Consider the following 20,035-nt stretch of genomic DNA (forward strand, 5'->3'; position numbering starts at 1 on the left):
CTGTCGCAGTCTTCCCCCCACTCGAGTGAGCGGGGGCGCCCCCTCATGCAGAGGTCTTAGTGTTTTGCCTAGTAGGCTTCTTTCCCCAGGACTTCTTTTGTCCCTGGGGTTGACTCTTGTCTCTGGACCCCAATGGAGGCGGCCGTCGAGACTGCCTGGAGGCTGAAGCCCCCGGCGCTGGGGAAAGAGTCAGTTTGAAAGAGGGACGCTTACTCTTCTTCTTGACAGGTAAGAGAGTGCTTTTCCCACAAGAGATTCTCTTGATATAGTTATCCAAGTCCTCTCCAAACAACCTTGCACCACGAAATGGAAACCCAGCCAGTAGCTTCTTACATGGTGCTTCGGCTGACCAATTTTTCAACCATAGGATTCTACGTATATGCACCAACCCCAGTGAAAGACGGGAGGTTTGCACGATAGAATCTCTAATGGCGTCAACCACAAAGCATAAGGCCGCTGGAAGGTTAGCAAACCCCTGGGCCTGCTGTTCAGGTAATACTTTGATGACCTGCTTAACATGGTCTCTTAAGTATTGACAGACTCCAATCGCTGCTACTGCAGGTTGGGCCACTGATCCTGCTAAGGAGAAAACATCCTTCAATAGGGATTCCATCCTTTTATCTACAGGATCCCTGAGCATTGTCTACAGGACAAGTCAGGCTATTATTTACGGAGGAAATGGCCGCATCAATAGCCGGTATTCCCCACATTTTAATAAACTTTTCTTCCATCGGATAAAGTGTTGAAAACTTTCTCGGCGGAAAAAAACGTTTGTCTGGGTGATCCCACTCAGAATAAATAAGCTTTTCAAGTAAAGTATGAACAGGAAAAGCATGTGCTGCTTGGAAAGGTTTCAGTGACCCCAAAGCAGAAGAGGATTCTTTAGCAGTTTCAGGTATGGGCAACTTAAATGTGGAGCGGACCAATCCAGTGAGGATCTGCACTAAGACTTTCTCCTCTTGGGAAGTCGCAGAGGGTCCCTCTCCACCTGAATCCTCCGAAGAGGAATCATCCATCCCATCCCGATTCTCTGAAAGGGATTCATCTCCTTTATCCCAGAGCTCCTCTGTCTGAGGGTCTTGGGGAACAGAGGAAAGCCTAGTGCGTTTTCTTCCACTGAGTGAAGACGTAATCACGGCCATTAATCTTTCCTCTAGACCATTAATGGTTGAGGAAAAAACCTCTTGTGTAATATATACAGGGGCTGAAGTGCCAGAAGCAGGTGTAGCCCCTGACCCCGATGGCTCTCCCTGGCTAGCCGTCCCTGGCCCATCTTTAGGGGGGGAGGATGCTGCCGACAGGGGGCCCTCAGAACCCGAACGAGATCCCCTAGTGTCTCTGGTTCCTGGGGTGCTTGAACCTCTTCTACCCATAGTGCAAAGCAACAAGGTGTGAGGTATACAAATGAACACTGCCCGCTAAGCGATGTAGTCTGGCTAAAAGCCTTGCTACCCAATGCTCAGTCTGGTGTTACTTCAGTAAATGCTGCCTAGGAGAATGCCTATGTCCCACCTTACATGCGACCGTCAGCTCTGTGTCTCTCAGAAGGCTGTGTGCACCTGTACAGAGTGCCTCTAATAGCCTGCAGCTGGCCTGAGTGGGAGTCTAAGCACCTGTGCTGACGTCCCGCCCCCTCCTCTACCGCCCCCCCCCCCCTCGAGTTTTGAAAAAAACGAGCGCTTCCCGCGCTGCCGACTCTCCTGTCATGCTTCCGGAGAAAGGCTGGGGATGGGGGGGGGGAGGGAGGGAGGCTGGTAACAAGATCTGCCTGAACGGCTATCTTGAGAGATGGTGGCCATTAGGCCGCAGAGCCCGGGTGGTATAACCACTTTCTAGACCCCTGTGGCCCCTCTCTAGCCTGGGGGGGAACATTCAAACATGAGAAATCCCCCTTTCCACCTTACCTGTTTGCAGCCTGCTTGAGACGCTGGGACATAAACAGCGATGGAACACCTAAGACAGTCAGTCAGCATGTGTAGGTTTGTGCTCTTGGCAGCCCCCGGTGGTCACAATAGGCATAGCATACATTTACCTTAAAGGAGAAAAGCCACTAGAACTCAAAAATTCTGTGGAATCTCCTCTTACCTTATCCAGCCGCAGGGTGCTGTTTACACAGACCCAATCTTCACCTCTCACGGTGGGCTTCGTTTGAAAAAACCGTCAGAGACTGGGGCCCCCATCAGTAGGGGGATCCAACAGTTCTGGGACCGTAAAGCACCTCGCCAGAAATTAGGAAGTTTAAAGCCATTTTCTGATCTGCGGGGTCCAGCTCTCTAAAAAGAGAAGCATTACGGGTAAAACCTCGTTTCTTCGGACACGAGGCCCGGGTACCATTCAATTCGGCCATGAAAAGACACTTTGAATGGATCCGGTTCGCCTGGCTTGCCCCAGTATAGGATCTTAGGATATTCCCTTTGGAGCTCAGCACAGGACATCTTTACACGTCCATCACCTAAGACACTGGCGTAAAAACTGAGGTATCCCTGCAAGGGGGAGGGATTATATAGGGGGTTGAACTTCCTGATAGGGTGTGCCAGTGTCCAATCACCAGTGATACCTATATAACCCATCAGTAATTACTGTGGCTCTGTGTCCCGTGATGTTCGAGAAAGAAATTTGATGTTAATCAGTTGCTCCAGATCCTGTCACTCGTTTTCTGCCAACAGCGCAACGCATACACGTGTGTGACTCACCACCATAGTGCTACGCCACGGGCATTCCAAAAAGTAAATTGTCCTCCATGTTCTGCATATTATGATTTCCTTAGCATCAAATCGCTGTAGCAAAACATTGCTGCAAGAAAATCACCTGTGTGTCATTGGCCTTAGGGTCCTTTCACACGGCTGCCACCGCTAAGTGGAATCTGCGTGCTCAGCGGGGGATCTCTCTCTGCTGAGCAGGTAGGTGGATGACAGGCCCATGTCCGCTCCACTGTGCAGAGCGGACACAGTCCTGCTCTCCCGTAATTGGATGGAAACAGACTTTCCATTTCCATCCGATGCGCCAGATGGATGGGGAATAGGACCACCATCCGTCTATTTTTGGTGGACAGGATCGGAACTGATGTCGGCGGGTGTCATAGAAGAACCGCTCCATAGAAGAGATTTGAGGGCCCGATCAGGTCCGCCTGAAAAACTGACAGGCAGACCGCATGACCTGTGTGAAAGGGGCCTTAAGCTCACCATGCACTGAGTAAATCTTCGTCTAGTACTGTACCTAATTTAACCTGCCCAAACTTGATCAGTGGGGGGGCCCTATCAGCAACACTCCAACAGATACCCTTCGATTAAAAAATAAATAAATTTTAAAAAAAGGGGCCAGGCAGAAAACGGTCAGCCGAACAGCGCCAGCACCTATTGTATTCTGACCATCAGTGCCTACATGTGGGAGATACGTTCACAAAAGAAACAAGATAAATCTTTTCATGTATGGTCTTTAATGACATCCTCCAATCAACAATGAGAACTAAGCTTTATTTCTCCTGCGCTCTATCTTGCTATTGTTAGTGCCAATGACATGATCAACAACAGCAGCTTGAATTAAAAATTAAAAGAGAAGTTTGGGATTTAAAAAAAAAAAAAAAAAAAAAAAAAACACAACTCACCTAGGTGGATGCAGCATTGATCTGATGCTGCATCTGTCCCCTGTTGGCGCTGTGATGAGAACTGAGCAAACAAACACAGATGATCACTTAGTACTCAGCATTCTGTGAGCAGGTAGCCAGAGATTGTCAGTTACCGACTCTCAGCTCTGCCTTCCCACATGTTCACTGGAGAGCTGAACTGTGGAGGGGAGCAGCTGCTCTGGCTCTCAGCCACTCGCTGAGAGGCTGAGTCAGGTGCTGGTCCAGGGTACCGGAGGGGGATCCTGACCTGGACCAGCTCTGTGACGTCAGCTGACAGTGCCTAAAAATAGGTGACAGGAGTGCAGAACTAACTGTACTCCTGTGATCCATAGGAGAAGTACTGTATAGCCAAAATAGCTTTGGCTATACTTCTCCCTTAATTTGCAAAACAAAAATTGAGTATTTACAAGACCAGATATAAAATGTTAGTTTAAAAGCTAATAAACTAAAAACAATGTAATCCATTGCAGGCTGCAACATTATAGAAGATCTCAAGAATGTAAAGCAAAAAAATACAAAAAAGAATAGTGTAATAAAGATTTACAGCAGTAAGTGTGGGTGCTGTGTGCATCTGAATGTACGCCAGCAGCCCATCTATAGGAGTGCTGTGAGAGGGAGAACAATGCGGTATACTACAGCAGTACAGTGAGTGAGCGCTGTGCCCTTCAAAAAGTTAGTGGGAATTTCTCCGCCACAACTGGCCCTTACCATGCTGGTTACATAGATATTCTCTCATCTTCATCACCATCTTGGATCTTATCCTGAGGTTGTACTGGAGCTGGGCACTGCGAATGTCCAGATAACGATATTGCATTCTCAAAGTTTCTGATTTCTGCCAGTAAAATCCAATGTTTACAGTCATAAAGTCATAGTTTAACAAGAAGCATGCAAATATGAGCTCTGCCTTTAGGGAGAAACAGCTTTTGTCCATACAAGTTCACTTTAATGTTGGCTAAAACATCTGCACGTGCTTACCTTTCATTCACGCCACCACTGCTCTGTTTGGCCACCTGGAGCAAAGACATGAAGCCGGACTCAAGACTTGGAGCTTACACAGTGCTAATGATGCTTTCCCTGCCCCCACAAGACGGTGCTGGGTGCCTAAGCAGCCAATCACCAATGCTGTCAATGTGGGGAGGACAGGGAGTGAGTCACGTGCTTTCCATCCGCATAATTACCGGTAACCGGTCCAAACAATGCATCAGGGGAACAAATAGCAGTTATGTGCAATTAAATTGAAATGGTTGCTTTGCCCTTCATAAGTACAGCACAGGTCTGCTTTAAGTTACAAACATGTTTTGGATCTCTGTACCAATTTTAAAGGTTTATTTCAGTAAAAATTAAGCTTACCATATACACACACAGAGAAGCTCAGCCTACCTGCTAGGGGCTTCCTCTTTTTATCCAGGCCTTGCTATAGTGTAGGAGTCCATCCTATCCCCCTTCTGTAATCTCATGACCCAGGAACCCTTCACTTGCTCATTTGTAATGAACAGGGGGTATTCTCAAACACGCCCACTGCAGGCTCCATGATGTCTCTTTGTGACACTTCCAAGATGTCTGATAGCTGACAGATTTGAAAAACTGCCTTTGAAGTTTTATGCTGAGGATTCGATTCACCTGCTGACTGCAATGGCTCTTAAAAGCAACATTTGCAAAGCAAGGAAGGGTAAGGTCATAAAAATATGTACTGCTGGGGAGGTCTGCGTTAAGGCAAACCTATTGATTTGCTCTGTATTGACAATGCACAGATTCTCTTATTAAATAAATGACAGTGGCTGTCTTTTCTGCTGTGTACCTTGGTGGGAAGATGCCCTATGACACCCAAAACTGCACTTTACTAAGTAAATCTCCTGTATAATACTATGGAAAATATATATTGCGAGACACAAAAATGGCTAGCAGTGGAGTTTTTATTAGACTGCAAAAATTCACCTAGAAAAGTGACAACACGGCCCAGCTGCTCTTTGATTTCCAGGGTCAGTGGGGTATACTGAGCTTAGAGCAGGCCTTCACTCCCACAATGAACATTTTCCCCACTTCAAACCTTCCCCCCTCCGCTAATTTAAAAAAAACTTTTTTTTTTTGCTTTTTACTACACCCAACCTGCCTCAGTTATAGCTTAGGCAAGAAAGATGTGTCCATGCTCCAGCAGCCTCCTGTGATATCCCCATTACAAATCCTAGGAGGCTGCAGAAGCAGGGAAGCACAGTGTTTGGAGGGCAGACTTGGTTGTAAGAACCCACAAGAGACAGCCGGCTCTTAAAGGGGTAGGAAGGGAAGATGATGGTGTGGGACCTGGCATGTAACAGTGGATTGCAGCGGGACAATGCTGGAATTGCTAGGCACATAAGTATGTTTTTTTTTTTTTAAATAACCTTGTCCCCATTTAAGAATTCCACTCATTTGTAGTCGCAAGGACACAGACATAAATAAAAACCTGACAGAGGGTCTACACCATGGGTGCTCAACCTGTGGCCCTCCAGCTGTTGCGGAACTACAAGTCCCATCATTCCCCTGCTTTTGGGAGTCATGCTTATAGTTGTCAGCAACTTGCAATGCCTCATGGGACTTGTAGTCCTGCAACAGCTGGAGGGCATCAGATTGTGCAAGATAGCTGTAGATTATGGATGCCCAATCAACAAACAAAAATATCTAGAGTTTCACCTTAACAGCCTTTATGAATGAACTTTAGTGGTTCTAATTACAGGATGACTTATACATTTTAACACACAAATGTAAAATCAATAACACAGATTTGTAAGCCTGGGTTCACACTAGATGCGGTGCAAATTCACAGCGAATCTGCTGCAGATTTGGCACCACATCTAAATCGCAACCTGCCCATGCAAACCGATTGCAAAGTGTATGTTAAGTTAACGAAACCCTGCAATCATTTTGCAAAATGCAGCGCTATTTGCAGAATCAGGTGGCATGGGTGTGAACACCCATGCGATCCCAATCTGATGCAGACAAAAAAAAGGGTCCTGCACAAGTTTGGTGCAAGTGCAGTGCAATTTGAGCCATACAAATCCATTGCTCAAATCGCACCCCAGAGACACCACATGTAATTCGTACAGGAAAGTGCTGCGATTCCTGTGCGAATTACAGGTGGTGTCTCGCAGCGCAGCAGTGTGAACCCAGGCCTAGAGAAAAAAAAGGCAAGATAAAAAGAAAAAGGGATAAAAAAAAAAATATATAATCACCTTCACAAAGTCTTTAATCTCAAATGGCAACGGTTTGCACGGGTTCAGGATCTGCACTTGTTTTGCCTGAATTTCGATGGCTCCTGTGGGCATATTCTAAAATCAGAACACACAGCATGGCTGATAAAAGAGGAATATAGTAGTGATATAGGCAATGTGAACATGGAGCACTAAAATGTAAAATTAAAAAAAAAAAATTCAAGTATCCATAGCAAACAATGGTACAATAAAAACAAACCGTGAAATCATCTGTCCAGCACTCTCTTGCCATTTGATTAATGAAAAAAAAAAAAGTGACATGCATGCATTGCAGGAATGAAAGGTCACAACACAACTCAGTCAGTGGAGACTGATGCCATTCCAAGCACTTTTCTGCTGTCCTGGGACTCAAGCGGGATGATTTGATCTCACACTCCCCACCAAAAAAAAAAAAAAAAGGGTCCACCCCCGGCACCTCTAACACTGAAAACCGCCGATTGCTCAGTTCTCACAGCTCCCCAAGCAGAGAGCTGCTGACTGTCATTGATAGCTCTCTGCTCTGCCCCCTCCTCACTGGAGCGCTGGGCTGTGGAGGGGCCTAGGGCAGCCAGCTCAGGCTCTCAGCAGCTCGCCGAGAGGCTGTCGGGTGCTGGTCCAGGCATGTGGGCGGATCCCGACTCTATAATCATGATGGTGCCCGACCCTGGCGGCTCTGTGATGTCAGCAGACTTCAACCCGCCATCTGCTGAAAACGAGTCACAGGAGTGCAGAACGAACTGCACTCCTGTGATTCATAGGTGAAGTACAGCCAAACAAGCTTTGGCTGTACTTCTCCTTTAATCTCCTCTTCTCAAGAGAGAATACTTTCAGTTCCTCTAATCTTTCCTCATAGCTGAGCTCCTCCATGCCTCTTATCAGTTTGGTTGCTCTTCTCTGCGTTGTCTCCAGTTCCCCAGTATCCATTTTTATGAACTGGTGCCCAAAACTGAACTGCATATTCCAGATGAAGTCTTACATAAATACAACCAGCCAATCAATTCTCTATAATCTAGTGCAATCAGTGGGAGAATCTAGTAGGGCTGCACCAAAATTTCTGCGGCCGAAAAGAAACTGCCGAAAATGATGTTTTCGGCACATTGCCGAAAGGAAAATATTGCTGATACTGTCCTCCCCTCCCTTCTCTCCTTGCAGAGCGTTCTCCCTGTGTCAGGGAGCTGAATTGTCTGGCCATAGTAACAATGTCCCGCCTCCTGTGATTGACAGCACACTGATCCAATGCCAGGACATTGAACCAGTGTGATGTGATCACAGGAGGCAGGACATTGTTACTGTGGCCGGGGCAATTCAAATCCAGCTCCGTGATACACTGAGATCGCCGCTCTGATCCGGGCACAGGCAGGCTGCATCCCCGGGCACTGGCACGAGGCTGCATGATGGGCACTGGCACTGCTGAGAGGCTGCAGGGCGGGCACTGCTGAGAGGCTGCAGGACGGGCATTGCTGAGAGGCTGCAGGACGGGCACTGCTGAGAGGCTGCAGGACGGGCACTGCTGAGAGGCTGCAGGACGGGCACTGCTGAGAGGCTGCAGGATGGGCACTGCTGAGAGGCTGCAGGATGGGCCGTTGTCGGCTGTCTCTCTTTACACAGCGGCCCTTGCTGGAGACTGGACTGGATCAGCTTCAGAAAAGGTATGTATAGTGATTTGTTTCTTTACAGGGTTAGATAGATTAGGTTTAGAATGTGGCTGACTGTAGGTTTAGCATTAGGTTTTGGCTGAACTTCCACTTTAAGACTGATAAGAAAAAGGAAAGACTCACAGGATTCTCCTGACCAGAAGGGCGAGCTATCACTATCCCCTTTACCAGGAGTACAGATTCCAAAGGGGTCTCCATCACCTGCTTTCTGACCTCAGATCCAAACTGCAAAAAAATTCAAATAATAACCAGTTAGGGAGAGCAGATTTATGTTTCTATAAAATAAAGAATTAAAGAGCAACACAATGCAAAATAGCCTATCTCTGTTATGAGTATGTCAGGGTTCTATACCTCGCTAAGCCTTCACTGTTGTCCATAACCCCATTAGTAAGCTCTCCCCTTTGTCAATGGAAAGTTGTGACAGACCAGACTGATTTTTCTGGTATTCTGTCACCAGTCTAGGTTTACTATTAAGAGCAGAGCATATAAATTTGGTATATGTACATTCTAGTGTACAAATATGTATGTCGTTGTCTGTGTCTTATGTAGCTTAAACTTGAGCTCAGTATGTGATGTCTCTTTTGGGAGAGGGCGAGCCAAGACCGGTAGGGTGCAGGACAGTAGCACAAGTGAATGCATACATAAGAGGCTCTAAAACCTCCTAGTGTTAATGTCTAGTATTGTTAAAGATTCTCTCATTAAAGCGGAGTTCCGGCCGAAATATGACCCAACTACTTCAGCCCTAGAAGGATTTGCCCTCTTAATGACCAGGCCATTTTTTGCGATACGGCACTGCGTCATTTTAACTGACAAATGCGCAGTCATACCCAAACAAAATTGACGTCCTATTTTTTTCCCACAAATAGAGCTTTCCTTTGGTGGCATTTGATCACCTCTGTGGTTTTTATTTTTTGCGCTATAAACATAAAGAGCGTCAATTTTGAAAAAAATAAAAATATAAAAAATAATATTTTTTACTTTTTGCTATATTAAATATCCCCAATTTAAAAAAAAAAAAAAACTATTTATCAGTTTAGGCCAATATGTATTCTTCTACATATTTTTTTTTTTTTTACCAAACCTATCAATAAACTTATATTGATAGGTTTGCGCAAAAGTTATAGAGTTTACAAAATAGGGGATAGATTTATGGCATTTTTTTTTTTTTTATTAGTAACGATGGTGATCTGCGATTTTTAGCGGGACTGCGACATTGCGGCAGACAGATCGGACACTTTTGACACTTTTTTTGGGACCATTGACATTTATACAGTGATCAGAGCTAAAAATAGCTACTGATTACTGTGTAAATGTCACTGGCAGGGAAGGGAATAACTCTAGGGTTAGATCAAGGAGTTAATGTGTTCCCTAGGGGGAGTGTAGTGACTAGAGGAGGAGAGAGATCGCTGTTCCTGATCACTAGGAACAGCAGATCTCTCTCCATTCTCCTGTCACAACAGGCATCTGTCTGTTTACATTGACAGATCCCCCGTTCTCTCTCTCTCTCAGGAGCGATCGCGGGTGCCTGGCAGACATTGCGGCCGCTGTACATCAGCCGGGCACGTGCATCAGCTCCTACGTCAAGTGGCGCGCGCGTCTGCTAAGGCTATTTAAAGGGCGAACGTACAGCTATGGCTATTTGCCCAAGAGAGCCCACCTGCCTCAGTATAATGACAGCGGCAGGTCGGCTAGTGGTTAAGATAAAAATACCCCTAGAATACTCATGCCTCGTGCAAAGGTATGCTGTAAATTATGCCCAGTTTTCTATTTGTGCAGCATTGTTTTCCTACTTTGGGAAGTTCCTGCACAGCGCAGACATCTCCAGTGTGGGCATCTGAAGCCGCAGAGTCCTTCCTGGATTCCATGCATGCTGGCTAGCCAGCATGCACCTGCCGATCTCACGCATGTGCAGTGCGGTGCAATCTTGGCCAACTTGACATGGCACGGCTCCAGTAACATTTAACACTGGCTTCTATGGAAAATTTTGGTCAGCTTGACATGCACTGGAGCAGTGCCATGTCAATCTGACCAAGATTTTCCATAGACACCAATATTAAATGTTACTGGAGCCCTGCCATGTCAAGCGGACAAAGATTGCACTGCACTGCACATGCGCGAGATCAGCAGGTGCATGCTGGCTAGCCAGCATGCATGGAATCCAGGAAGGACTCTGCCTCCCTACTGGTCAGTGAAGGCACCTAACACATTAAGGGACCAATAGCCAGGAGAAGAAGGTGACAGAAAAGAAGCCACGTTTGACATTTACAGTAAGGCTACTTTCACACAGGTGAGGGGGCGTTAGGGGTAAAGCGCCGCTAATTTTAGTGGCGCTTTTAAACCATGCTAGCGGCCGAATAAAAGGGTTAAAAGCAGAAGTGGTGCCCAATGGCAGGGGCAGTGGAGAAGCGCTGTATACACTGCTCCCACGCGCCCGAATGATGCTGCTTGCAGGACATTTTCTAATGTCCTGCAAGCGCACCGCCCCAGTGTGAAAGCACTCAGGCTTTCACACTGGGGATGCAGGGGAGGCGTTTTAAGGCACTATTTTTAGCCCAAAAGCGCCTGAAAAACGCCCCAGTGTGAAAGGGGTCTAAGAGTCAAAATATGCATATAATCTATTGAGCAGTCTAAGTCTCTGGATCTACTGATTGTTTTTAAACATGGCTTTCATTGAAGATGACCTCTGCCTTTTCAGCTTTACCCCTTAATCTCAGTTTGAAAAGCTTAGGTTGGTGATGGCTATACGCTAAATAGGTTATAAAAAGGAGAGAATCTCCAATATTGGAAACTACAGAAATCCTATTTTCGGAGCTCTTTAACTCTGGCTAGAGCCACTGCAATTTATCTTCCAGACACAAAATCCCGACTAGATAAACAGTATAAAATGATCATACCTCCCCTGATGGAAGAATAACCTGTGTCAGTCCATGAAAATCCCTCAGTATAAGAAACATATCCCCTCTGTGGAAAGAAAGATGGAGCAATAGAGACTTGTTTTCAGTCCACACATTAACAAATAAGAATTGTGGCTTCCCTTCATGGGAACAAGATGCAGACATTGACTGTCTTCTCCAGAGGTCCCTCAGTTGTGTCATTGCTCTAGTAACATGACTTTGTCTCTAGCAGTTTCAAATCACATCAAACTCGTGGGTGGGAAGGTATGTAGTGAGGATGGAAAAAGATGTATGTATTATATATAATACAGGTGCATCTCAAAAAATTAGAATATCATCAAAAAGTTAATTTATTTCAGTAATTCAATTCAAAAAGTAAAAACGCATATATTTCATAGAATCATTACACACAGAGAGGGATATATTTCAAGCATTTATTTCTTTTAATTTTGATGAAAATCAATATCTCAGAAAATATGAATATTGTGAAAAGTTCAATATTGTAGACTCATGGTGTCACACACTAATCAGCTAATTAACTCAAAACACCTGTTAAGGTTTCCTGAGCCTTTAAATGGTCTCTCGGTCTGGTTCAGTAGGTTACACAATCATGGGGAAGACTGCTGACATTATAGTTGTCCAGAAGACAGCCATCGACACCCTCCACAAGGAGGGTAGGTCACAAAGGGTCATTGCTAAAGAAGCTGGCTGTTCACAGAGTGCTGTATCCAAGCATATTAATGGAAAGTTAAGTGGAAGCTAAAAGTGTGGTAGGAAAAGGTGCACAAGCAACAGGGATAACCGCTGCCTTGAGAGGATTGTGAAGCAAAAGCCATTCAAAAATTTGGGAGAGATTCACAAGGAGTGGACTACAACTGGTGTCAGTGCTTCAAGAGCCACCACACACAAAAATATCCAGGACATGGGCTACAACTGTCGCATTCCTTGTGTCAAGACACTCCTGAACCTCCTGTCAGAAGCGTCTTACCTGGGTTAAGGAGAAAAAGGATTGGACTGTTGCTCATTGGTCTAAAGTCCTCTTTTCAGATGAGAGTAAATTTTGCATTTCATGTGGAATCCAAAGTCCCAGAGTCTGGAGGAAGAGTAGAGAGGCACAGAATCCAAGTTGCATGAGGTCCAGTGTGAAGTTTCCACATTCAGTGATGATTTGGGGAGCCATGTCATCTGCTGGTGTTGGTCCACTGTGCTTTATCAAGTTCAAAGTCAGCGCGGCCTTCTACCAGGAAATTCTACAGCACTTCATGTTTTCCGGCGATGCGGATTTCATTTTCCAGCAGGACTTGGCACCTGCCCACACTGCCAAAAGTACCAATACCTGATTTAATGATCATTGTATCACTGTGCCAGCAAACTCGCCTGACCTAAACCCCATAGAGAATCTGTGGGGTATTGTCAAGAGGAAAGGAGAGACACCAGACCCAACAATGCAGATGAGCTGAAGGCAGTTATCAAAGCAACCTGGGCTTCCATAACCCCTAACACCTCAGCAGTGCCACAGGCTGATCGCCTCCATGGAAATAAAACCAGAAAATGTAACCGCGCTAAAGCTTCAAAATACTATAAGCTCAAAGCTGCACGGATATAACACCAATATCAGTTGATCAAAACAGCTGATAATAATAAAGTGCAAAATGTGCTATAGTGTTAGCATACATAAATAAATAAAGCAGCTTGTATAAAGTGCAAGGTATACTAGAAAGTGGCCAAACATTAACAAACAAGCAGTTTGAATGGTCCCACATTCAATGCAGGGTAGCCCCTAAACAGTCCTGTAAAGAATGAACCACCTCAGCAGTGAGAAGAAAAAATATGATGTCAGAAGGAAGAAAAAGGGGAAATTCCATAAACAATGCACCGCTTCCAGGGGACAACCGAAAATATCCACAGTCCGTCAGGTCACACAGCCCAAAAGGTGCATGAAGAGGAAGGAGGTGTATATGTGAAAGTTTCCCCGTGCTCCAAGGATGTAACAGATGGACTCTTACCCGAACTGATAGACCTCCCTTCTGGCGAGGTCGTACTGGGAGGCAGACTTAGCCCTCTGCAGGGACTGTGGATGGCTCCGAGTCCTCCGGTGTATCTTCCATCCACGATCTGGAACAAACCAATACTTCCTCCTGCGGGGGGGTGACAGACCCACTCAACCCAGAGGGGAGTGGGTAAAAATGGAGAAAGGGCTCCGATAGTGTAGTATTTGTAAAAATTTATTGGAATAATACAAACAGCATAGCCACAACACATGGGCTCTGTGACAATTTAAAAACAAGTGTAAAATTCGCCGGCGTAAAAACTAGCATCCACCCGTGCAGGTCATGGGGCAGGCTGAGAGATGGCTTACGATGCGTAGCCACGCCCTACATGTTTCGTCACATTCTGACGTCTTCAAAGGGGCCTCCATGCCACGCTACATTGATGCAGTAATTCATGCAAAAGGAGCCCCGACCAAGTATTGAGTGCATACTAGGGTTGCACCGATACTAGTATCGGTGCCGATACCGAGCATTTGCACGAGTAATTGTACTCGTGCAAATGCTCCGATGCTTGATCCGATACCTGGGCAGCCAGGGATGATCGGTGTGGCGGTGGGGGGACTTACAAGCACCAATCTCCCTGTATAGATTTCAATAAAGCAGCTGACAGACACTTCTCCTTTTCCTCCACCTCCACCCCCCGTGGCTTTCAGCTCCTTTATTGAATTCTATACAGGGAGATCGGTGCTTGTAACTCCCCCCACCGCCGCACAGATCATCCCTGACTGTCCTCTGTGTCTTTGTCCGTGTCCTCCTCTGTGTGCTCCTCTGGTCCCCCCTCTCTGTGATCCTTTGGTCCCCCTCTGTGTCCTCCGTACTCCCCTTCCGGTCTGTCCCCTCTATCCTGGATCTGTCAGGATGGAAAGCGGAGGAAGGAGCCAATAAATATGTCATTTACCAGCTCCTGATCACTGACTGTCCATTCATAACTGAGCAGAGTAAACTATGTTGAAAAAAGTATCAGTACTTGTACTCCGTCTTAAAAAAGTGGTATCAGTGTAACCCTAGCGCATACTATACTTTACATGGACAGTATTGTATGCTTTTGGACAGTTTTTCAGTAAGCCAACATTACTATATTAAAAATCCTTTTTCTTATTGGTCTTATGTAACATTCAAATTTTCTGAGATGCTCAGTTTTGGGTTTTCACTAGCTGTAAGTCATCAAAAAGAAATAAATGCCTGAAATATATATCACTCTGTGTGTAATGAATCTTAATAATATATGCGTTTCACTTTTTGAATTGAATTACTGAACTAAAATTACTTTTCGATGATATTCTAATTTTTTGAGATGCACTTGTACAGCTATTACTACAACTACCAAATGCACTGTAAAAAGGTCCAACAAAACCTAATAAATGCGGTATATGAGCGTTTCACAAGACAAGCTATATTTTTTGGTTAAATCCTGACTTGATTTGCGAGCGCTGTCTTGCAAGATAAGTAGGACTTAAGCCGCTGGGGTATGTATTACCGTATGTGGTCAGAGGTCCAGGGGCGCTGGAGAACTCGGAGACGCTCAGAGATATTCGGAGACATTCCCAGCTGGGTGGGACGGGAGCAATGTGCGTCAGAGCACCTGAAAGCATCAACAGTTCCCCGAGTGTCTCCAAGCTTCACCAGCGACCCCACACCTCTGGCCACATACAGTACTGCATACACCAGCAGTGGTTGTGGAATGAATCATCTGAGTTTCCCTTATTTCTTATGGGGAAACTCGCTTTGATATACAAGTGCTTTGGATTACAAGCATGCTTCTGGAACAAATTATGCTCGTAATCCAAGGTATTACTGTATTGAAGGCTTCCCATGGCCCTGGACACAGACAGTCTGCACCCAGGGCCGGTGGTTCAGGCGGCAACTAATCAAGTGTGAATGCAGCCATAGCACAGAGTGCTTCTGCCTCCAGATGTGGAATTTAACCACAACTGAACGCAGCAGACTATTTGCCCATCTGAATGAGCCCTTTAAAGCCCTACAAATACAAGTAAATTACCTTTTGATCTGCCAAATAATGCACTCAGCCCTGATGTGTGCTGACAACACACAGCATTTTTGTGGATACAGTGTTGTCACCCCCTGCCCAGAGTATTCCACTAAACTACTCAACTATTCTTATTCTCAGGCTAATTATTATGTAGTCCAATATATAAACTAGAATGGATCTGTGAGATAATACAGGACATGTGGAGAGGACGTGGGACAGCTCTGAATTTCTGACAAGATCAACAGTTTTTTTTCTTATCAAACAGAAATAGCAAAATGCTTCTAGCTGTATATTTAATAGACTGACATACAGCAAATAAGAGAAGTTCATTATTAGCATTTACATACATATTAAATAGTGGAGCATTAAGGAGATATAGTCTATAGTGTATCCCAACCACAGGGTTTCTTTAAAATACATGTCTGATATTAAGCAGTTCGGCTAACCCATCTTGTGCTCTCTTGCAGAGCTAGAAGTGAGCCAGCTTGTTCAGCATCAACACTTGCAGGTGAGTCTGATGCTCAAGTCTCCCTGCTGCATGCGGTGGTCTCACCTGTTACAGTACTAGTGCGTCCCTATAGAGCTTCAGGTATATACACTAGTATCCTGCACACTGCAAGGCAGCAAACGTTGTATTCACCGGCGCTGGTCATGGTAAATATTAGACGTGTATTTTAAAGAGACACAGCCCTTAGGACACATTTATCCTTACAACAGTGTACCCCAAATTTAATCAGATTTTACCAAGTTTCACTAAATCTAGTGGGGTGGAGGACTGCTGGTCACCCTGAGCTTTCCTTTACTACCTAGTTAGTTACTGACCTGGAAACCAGCCTGTGCATATCATGCTTGTAATTCACTACTGAAGTATCAGGATATCCTTATAGCCCTATAAGTTACCCCTTCAAATACAAGTAAGAATAGAAAATGACCAGATCAGGTTTTTTAGGGAAAGAAACCGTTAAAAAGTTGGAGCGTCTGTTTTCTACACAAGAATAATCCAATTTCTTGCACACTAATATTTTATTTACATAAAATAGGAGACGTTCCGCACCTATGCAGTTAAAATCTAGACAGACAGCCAAAACAAAGTCTACAAAAGTAAGTTACTTGATTCCAAAACAGCAAACTATAGGAGAAAACCACTCCTACCACAAAAGGAGGCCACTAAATGATTAGGCACAGATGGCAAGTTATAATATTTTTTGGATGACATACAGCCTTATTTCTGTCGTCGAGAAGAGAAAAGCAGGCTGTATGTAGCACAGCATTCTGCATACACCAACAAGTCTCAGTACTCACCTCTGATACTGGAGCCACCCACACAACGTGACTTCCTGACCAACGTGATCCGTGTTCAACTCTCCGCATGTGTGTGACCGAGAAATAAAGCTGCTCAAATCTGTAGGAAATTGAAAAAATAAAAAAAATAAATGATGTAGATGACAGGTGGCCAACTTTCTTAATGTAGAGGGCCTCAAGTCTGCACACCTAAAAGGCAGATTTACTAAAAAAATCTTTAAAAATCAAGCAAAAAGCAAACTATGGCTCACCTATTTCACCTGCACATGATTGGCTAATTAAATGGAATATCAAGTTATTGCATGAATATTTTTCAAATTCCAAAAGGCCTTAGCCCATCTCTGCAGCCTCAGCAGCACAGAATGAATGGATAGGAATAGCTCTGTACAGAGCTTCCCCTTAATTCATGAACTGAAACATAGTAAACAGTTTACTATGTTTCAGTTATGAATGAACCGAGACAGTGATTGGTGCAGACCACTGAACCTATCCATTCAGACAAGGAAGGGGCCAGTAGATGACAGATTTACTGGCCCATTCCCTGCTCTCCATCCTGACACATCCCCGCAGCAGCCGGCAGATGAGGGGATGATGGAACTCGACAGAGCTGTGGGGGATGAAAGGGGTCCCAGGAGAGAGCACACAGGGGGCAGCAGAAAGAAGCTGGATAGGAGGAGTGGTGGGGGTGGCTGCATGTAGAGGAACCGATCTCTCCATTTTCCACCTGCAGGCGCTGAATGCCTGTGGGAGGGAGAGAAGTGGGCATTCAGCAGCTGCAGGAGGAAAATTGAGAGATTGGTCCCTCTATATGCATTCGTCCCCGCTGCTCCTCCTATCCGGGTGTATAGGGGGCCGCACGGGCCCCCTGGAACATAGGGTTGGGTGATAACTGTGACCCCTGCAACACCTGTAGGTACGCCCCTTGTTTAGCGTTAACCATAAACCCTAGAATTATTGCTCTCACTTCAACGTTGATGATGACTCACTTATATTACACAACTGATGTTTACATACACATGCTTGCCCTACGCTGCGTGTTCTATATGGGGCGTTTACAGGAGTGACAGGGGTGAGTTTAAAAACAAAAAAATATATATTACTTTTTTCTTTTTTTACACACACACTTTTTTTTTTTTTACACCTTTTTAAATCTCTTTTTTTCCCTGTACAACTTTATTGCTACCACAAGGGCCTAACAAACCCCTTTTGTGATAGCATTGGGTAAGTGATGGGTCCTCTTTAAAAAGAGACATTGTTGGTCTATTAGACCCCTAATGCATGGGCGTAGCATACGGGGTCGCAGGGATCGCAATTGCGACCCCACCCATGCTCCTGGGGGCCGTGCAGCCTCCTCCTTTTGAGCTGCGGGTTGGAGAGACCTAAAAATGGCTGTCCACCAACGTTTACCACCCAACCTGACAGAACTGGAGAGGATCTGCAAGGAGGAATGGCAGAGGATCCCCAAATCCAGGTGTGAAAAACTTGCTGCATCTTTCCCAAAAAGACTCATGGCTGTATTAGATCAAAAGGGTGGGTGGCACAGTGGTGTAGTGGGTAGCACCTTCGCCTAGCAGTAAGAAGGGTCACTGGTTCGAATCCCAACCACACTACCTGTCTGGAGTTTGCATGTTCTCCCTGTGCCTGCGTGGGTTTCCTCCGGGTACTCCGGTTTCCTCCCACACTCCAAAGACATGCTGGTAGGTTAATTGGATCCTGCCTAAATTGTCCCTAGTATGTATGAATGTGAGTTAGGGACCTTAGATTGTAAACTCCTTGAGGGTAGGGACTGATGTGAATGTACAATGTATATGTAAAGCGCTGTGTAAATTGATGGCGCTATATAAGTAACTGAAATAAATAAAGGGTGCTTCTACTAAATACTGAGCAAAGGGTCTGAATACTTAGGACCATGTGATAATTCAGTTTTTGTTTTTTAATAAATCTGCAAAAATTTCAACAATTCTGTGTTTTTCTGTCAATATGGGGTGCTGTGTGTACATTAATGAGGAAAAAAAATTAACTTAAATGATTCTAGCAAATGGCTGCAATATAACAAAGAGTGAAAAATGTAAGGGGGTCTGAATACTTTCCACCCCCACTGTTTATAATAATATACAGTGTAATATATATATATCTGAGGAAGTCCACACGGACGATACGCGTGCGAGGGGCTCTGTGATGTCAGTACAGCCACCCATCTTGTTCATTTTATGCTCTATACTCCTACACTGGGAAACAGTGCTTGCTTTGTGAGTAATATTTTTCTTATTTAATAAATTTTATACCTTTTCGTATGGAGAGCACTATGTCCTGTTATTTTTGTTTTTAACATGATATATATCAACCGATGAGACTGAATGTGGGATACTGCCTGTGGACCCCTATTTCCATAATCTACCCTGTGGAAGGGAATGCATGAGTGACCTTGCTGTTAACGCAGAATGTCCACTCAATAAGGTGAGCAGCCTAGACCCTTGGTGGAGGTTCACATTGGTGGTGATACAACGAATACAATCTTATCCTATCACTGCACCCTTTCCTTGCCAACTGAGGGATCCCCCTTCTGCAAGTGGGCAGCTTTTGATCTCCTTGGACTAAGATATACTTTTTGGGACTTTGCCTCGTGCGTTTTATTTATTAAAGAGATTGCAGCAACCCCATCACAGTAAACTTTAAATAATGAACAATCCCTCACCTGGAGTTCTAGGACCTTCATGACCAGAACTGGCAGCCTGTATTCTGTGCACCAGGCAGAAGCTTCTGATAACCTGTCGTCTGCTTGCAGCTCCACAGCCAATGAATAGCCTGAGACCAGCACGAAGAGCCATCGTATGATCAATGGGAGCGGCCGTCCACTAATTGCACTGAACGTGGATCCTCTAGGGACGTCTTCCTCCTTAGAAAGCAAGTTACTGCAAGGCAAAAAAATTATTATACAGCTAATAATCTAAAACACAAGCAGCAGAAAAAAATATATATAAAAAAGAAAGAACAGAAGTATTAAACCCCCAGAACCAGAGCTACTAAAATCTACACGTAATGAACGCACATTATTTTTATGAATAAAACTCACCCAAACCAATTTTGTATAGTTTTGACTAACCTTGGGAACTCTCTAACAGAGTCCCTATTGGGGAAACTTCCCCTCCCTATCCAGAGACTGGTGCCATCAAGACAGGAAGTGAGCAGAAATCTTTCCAACAGAGACACAGAAAAACCTGACCCAGGGGTAAGCAACATGAGCACTTTGTCTCTTGTGGAACTACAAGTCTCATGAAATGCTGCAATACTTTG

The 20,035-nt window shown here is 44.9% G+C and overlaps 1 protein-coding gene across 1 annotated transcript in view; it reads right to left on the reverse strand.

Annotated features, from left to right (window-relative positions):
* The window catches only part of DARS2 (aspartyl-tRNA synthetase 2, mitochondrial), a 50,116-nt gene that overhangs the window by 26,407 nt on the left and 3,674 nt on the right, over positions 1–20,035 (reverse strand). The window contains exons 2-7 of the mRNA XM_073593445.1: positions 19,437–19,653; positions 16,742–16,841; positions 11,399–11,465; positions 8,628–8,729; positions 6,832–6,927; positions 4,334–4,457 (exon numbers count right to left, since the gene is read on the reverse strand). Of these exons, the coding sequence (XP_073449546.1) occupies positions 4,334–4,457; positions 6,832–6,927; positions 8,628–8,729; positions 11,399–11,465; positions 16,742–16,841; positions 19,437–19,569 (622 nt within the window). The 5' untranslated portion in view covers positions 19,570–19,653. The remainder of the gene's footprint in view (positions 1–4,333; positions 4,458–6,831; positions 6,928–8,627; positions 8,730–11,398; positions 11,466–16,741; positions 16,842–19,436; positions 19,654–20,035) is intronic.

Source organism: Aquarana catesbeiana, linkage group LG07, assembly GCF_042186555.1.
Source record: "Aquarana catesbeiana isolate 2022-GZ linkage group LG07, ASM4218655v1, whole genome shotgun sequence".
NCBI classification, from domain to species: Eukaryota; Metazoa; Chordata; class Amphibia; order Anura; family Ranidae; genus Aquarana; species Aquarana catesbeiana.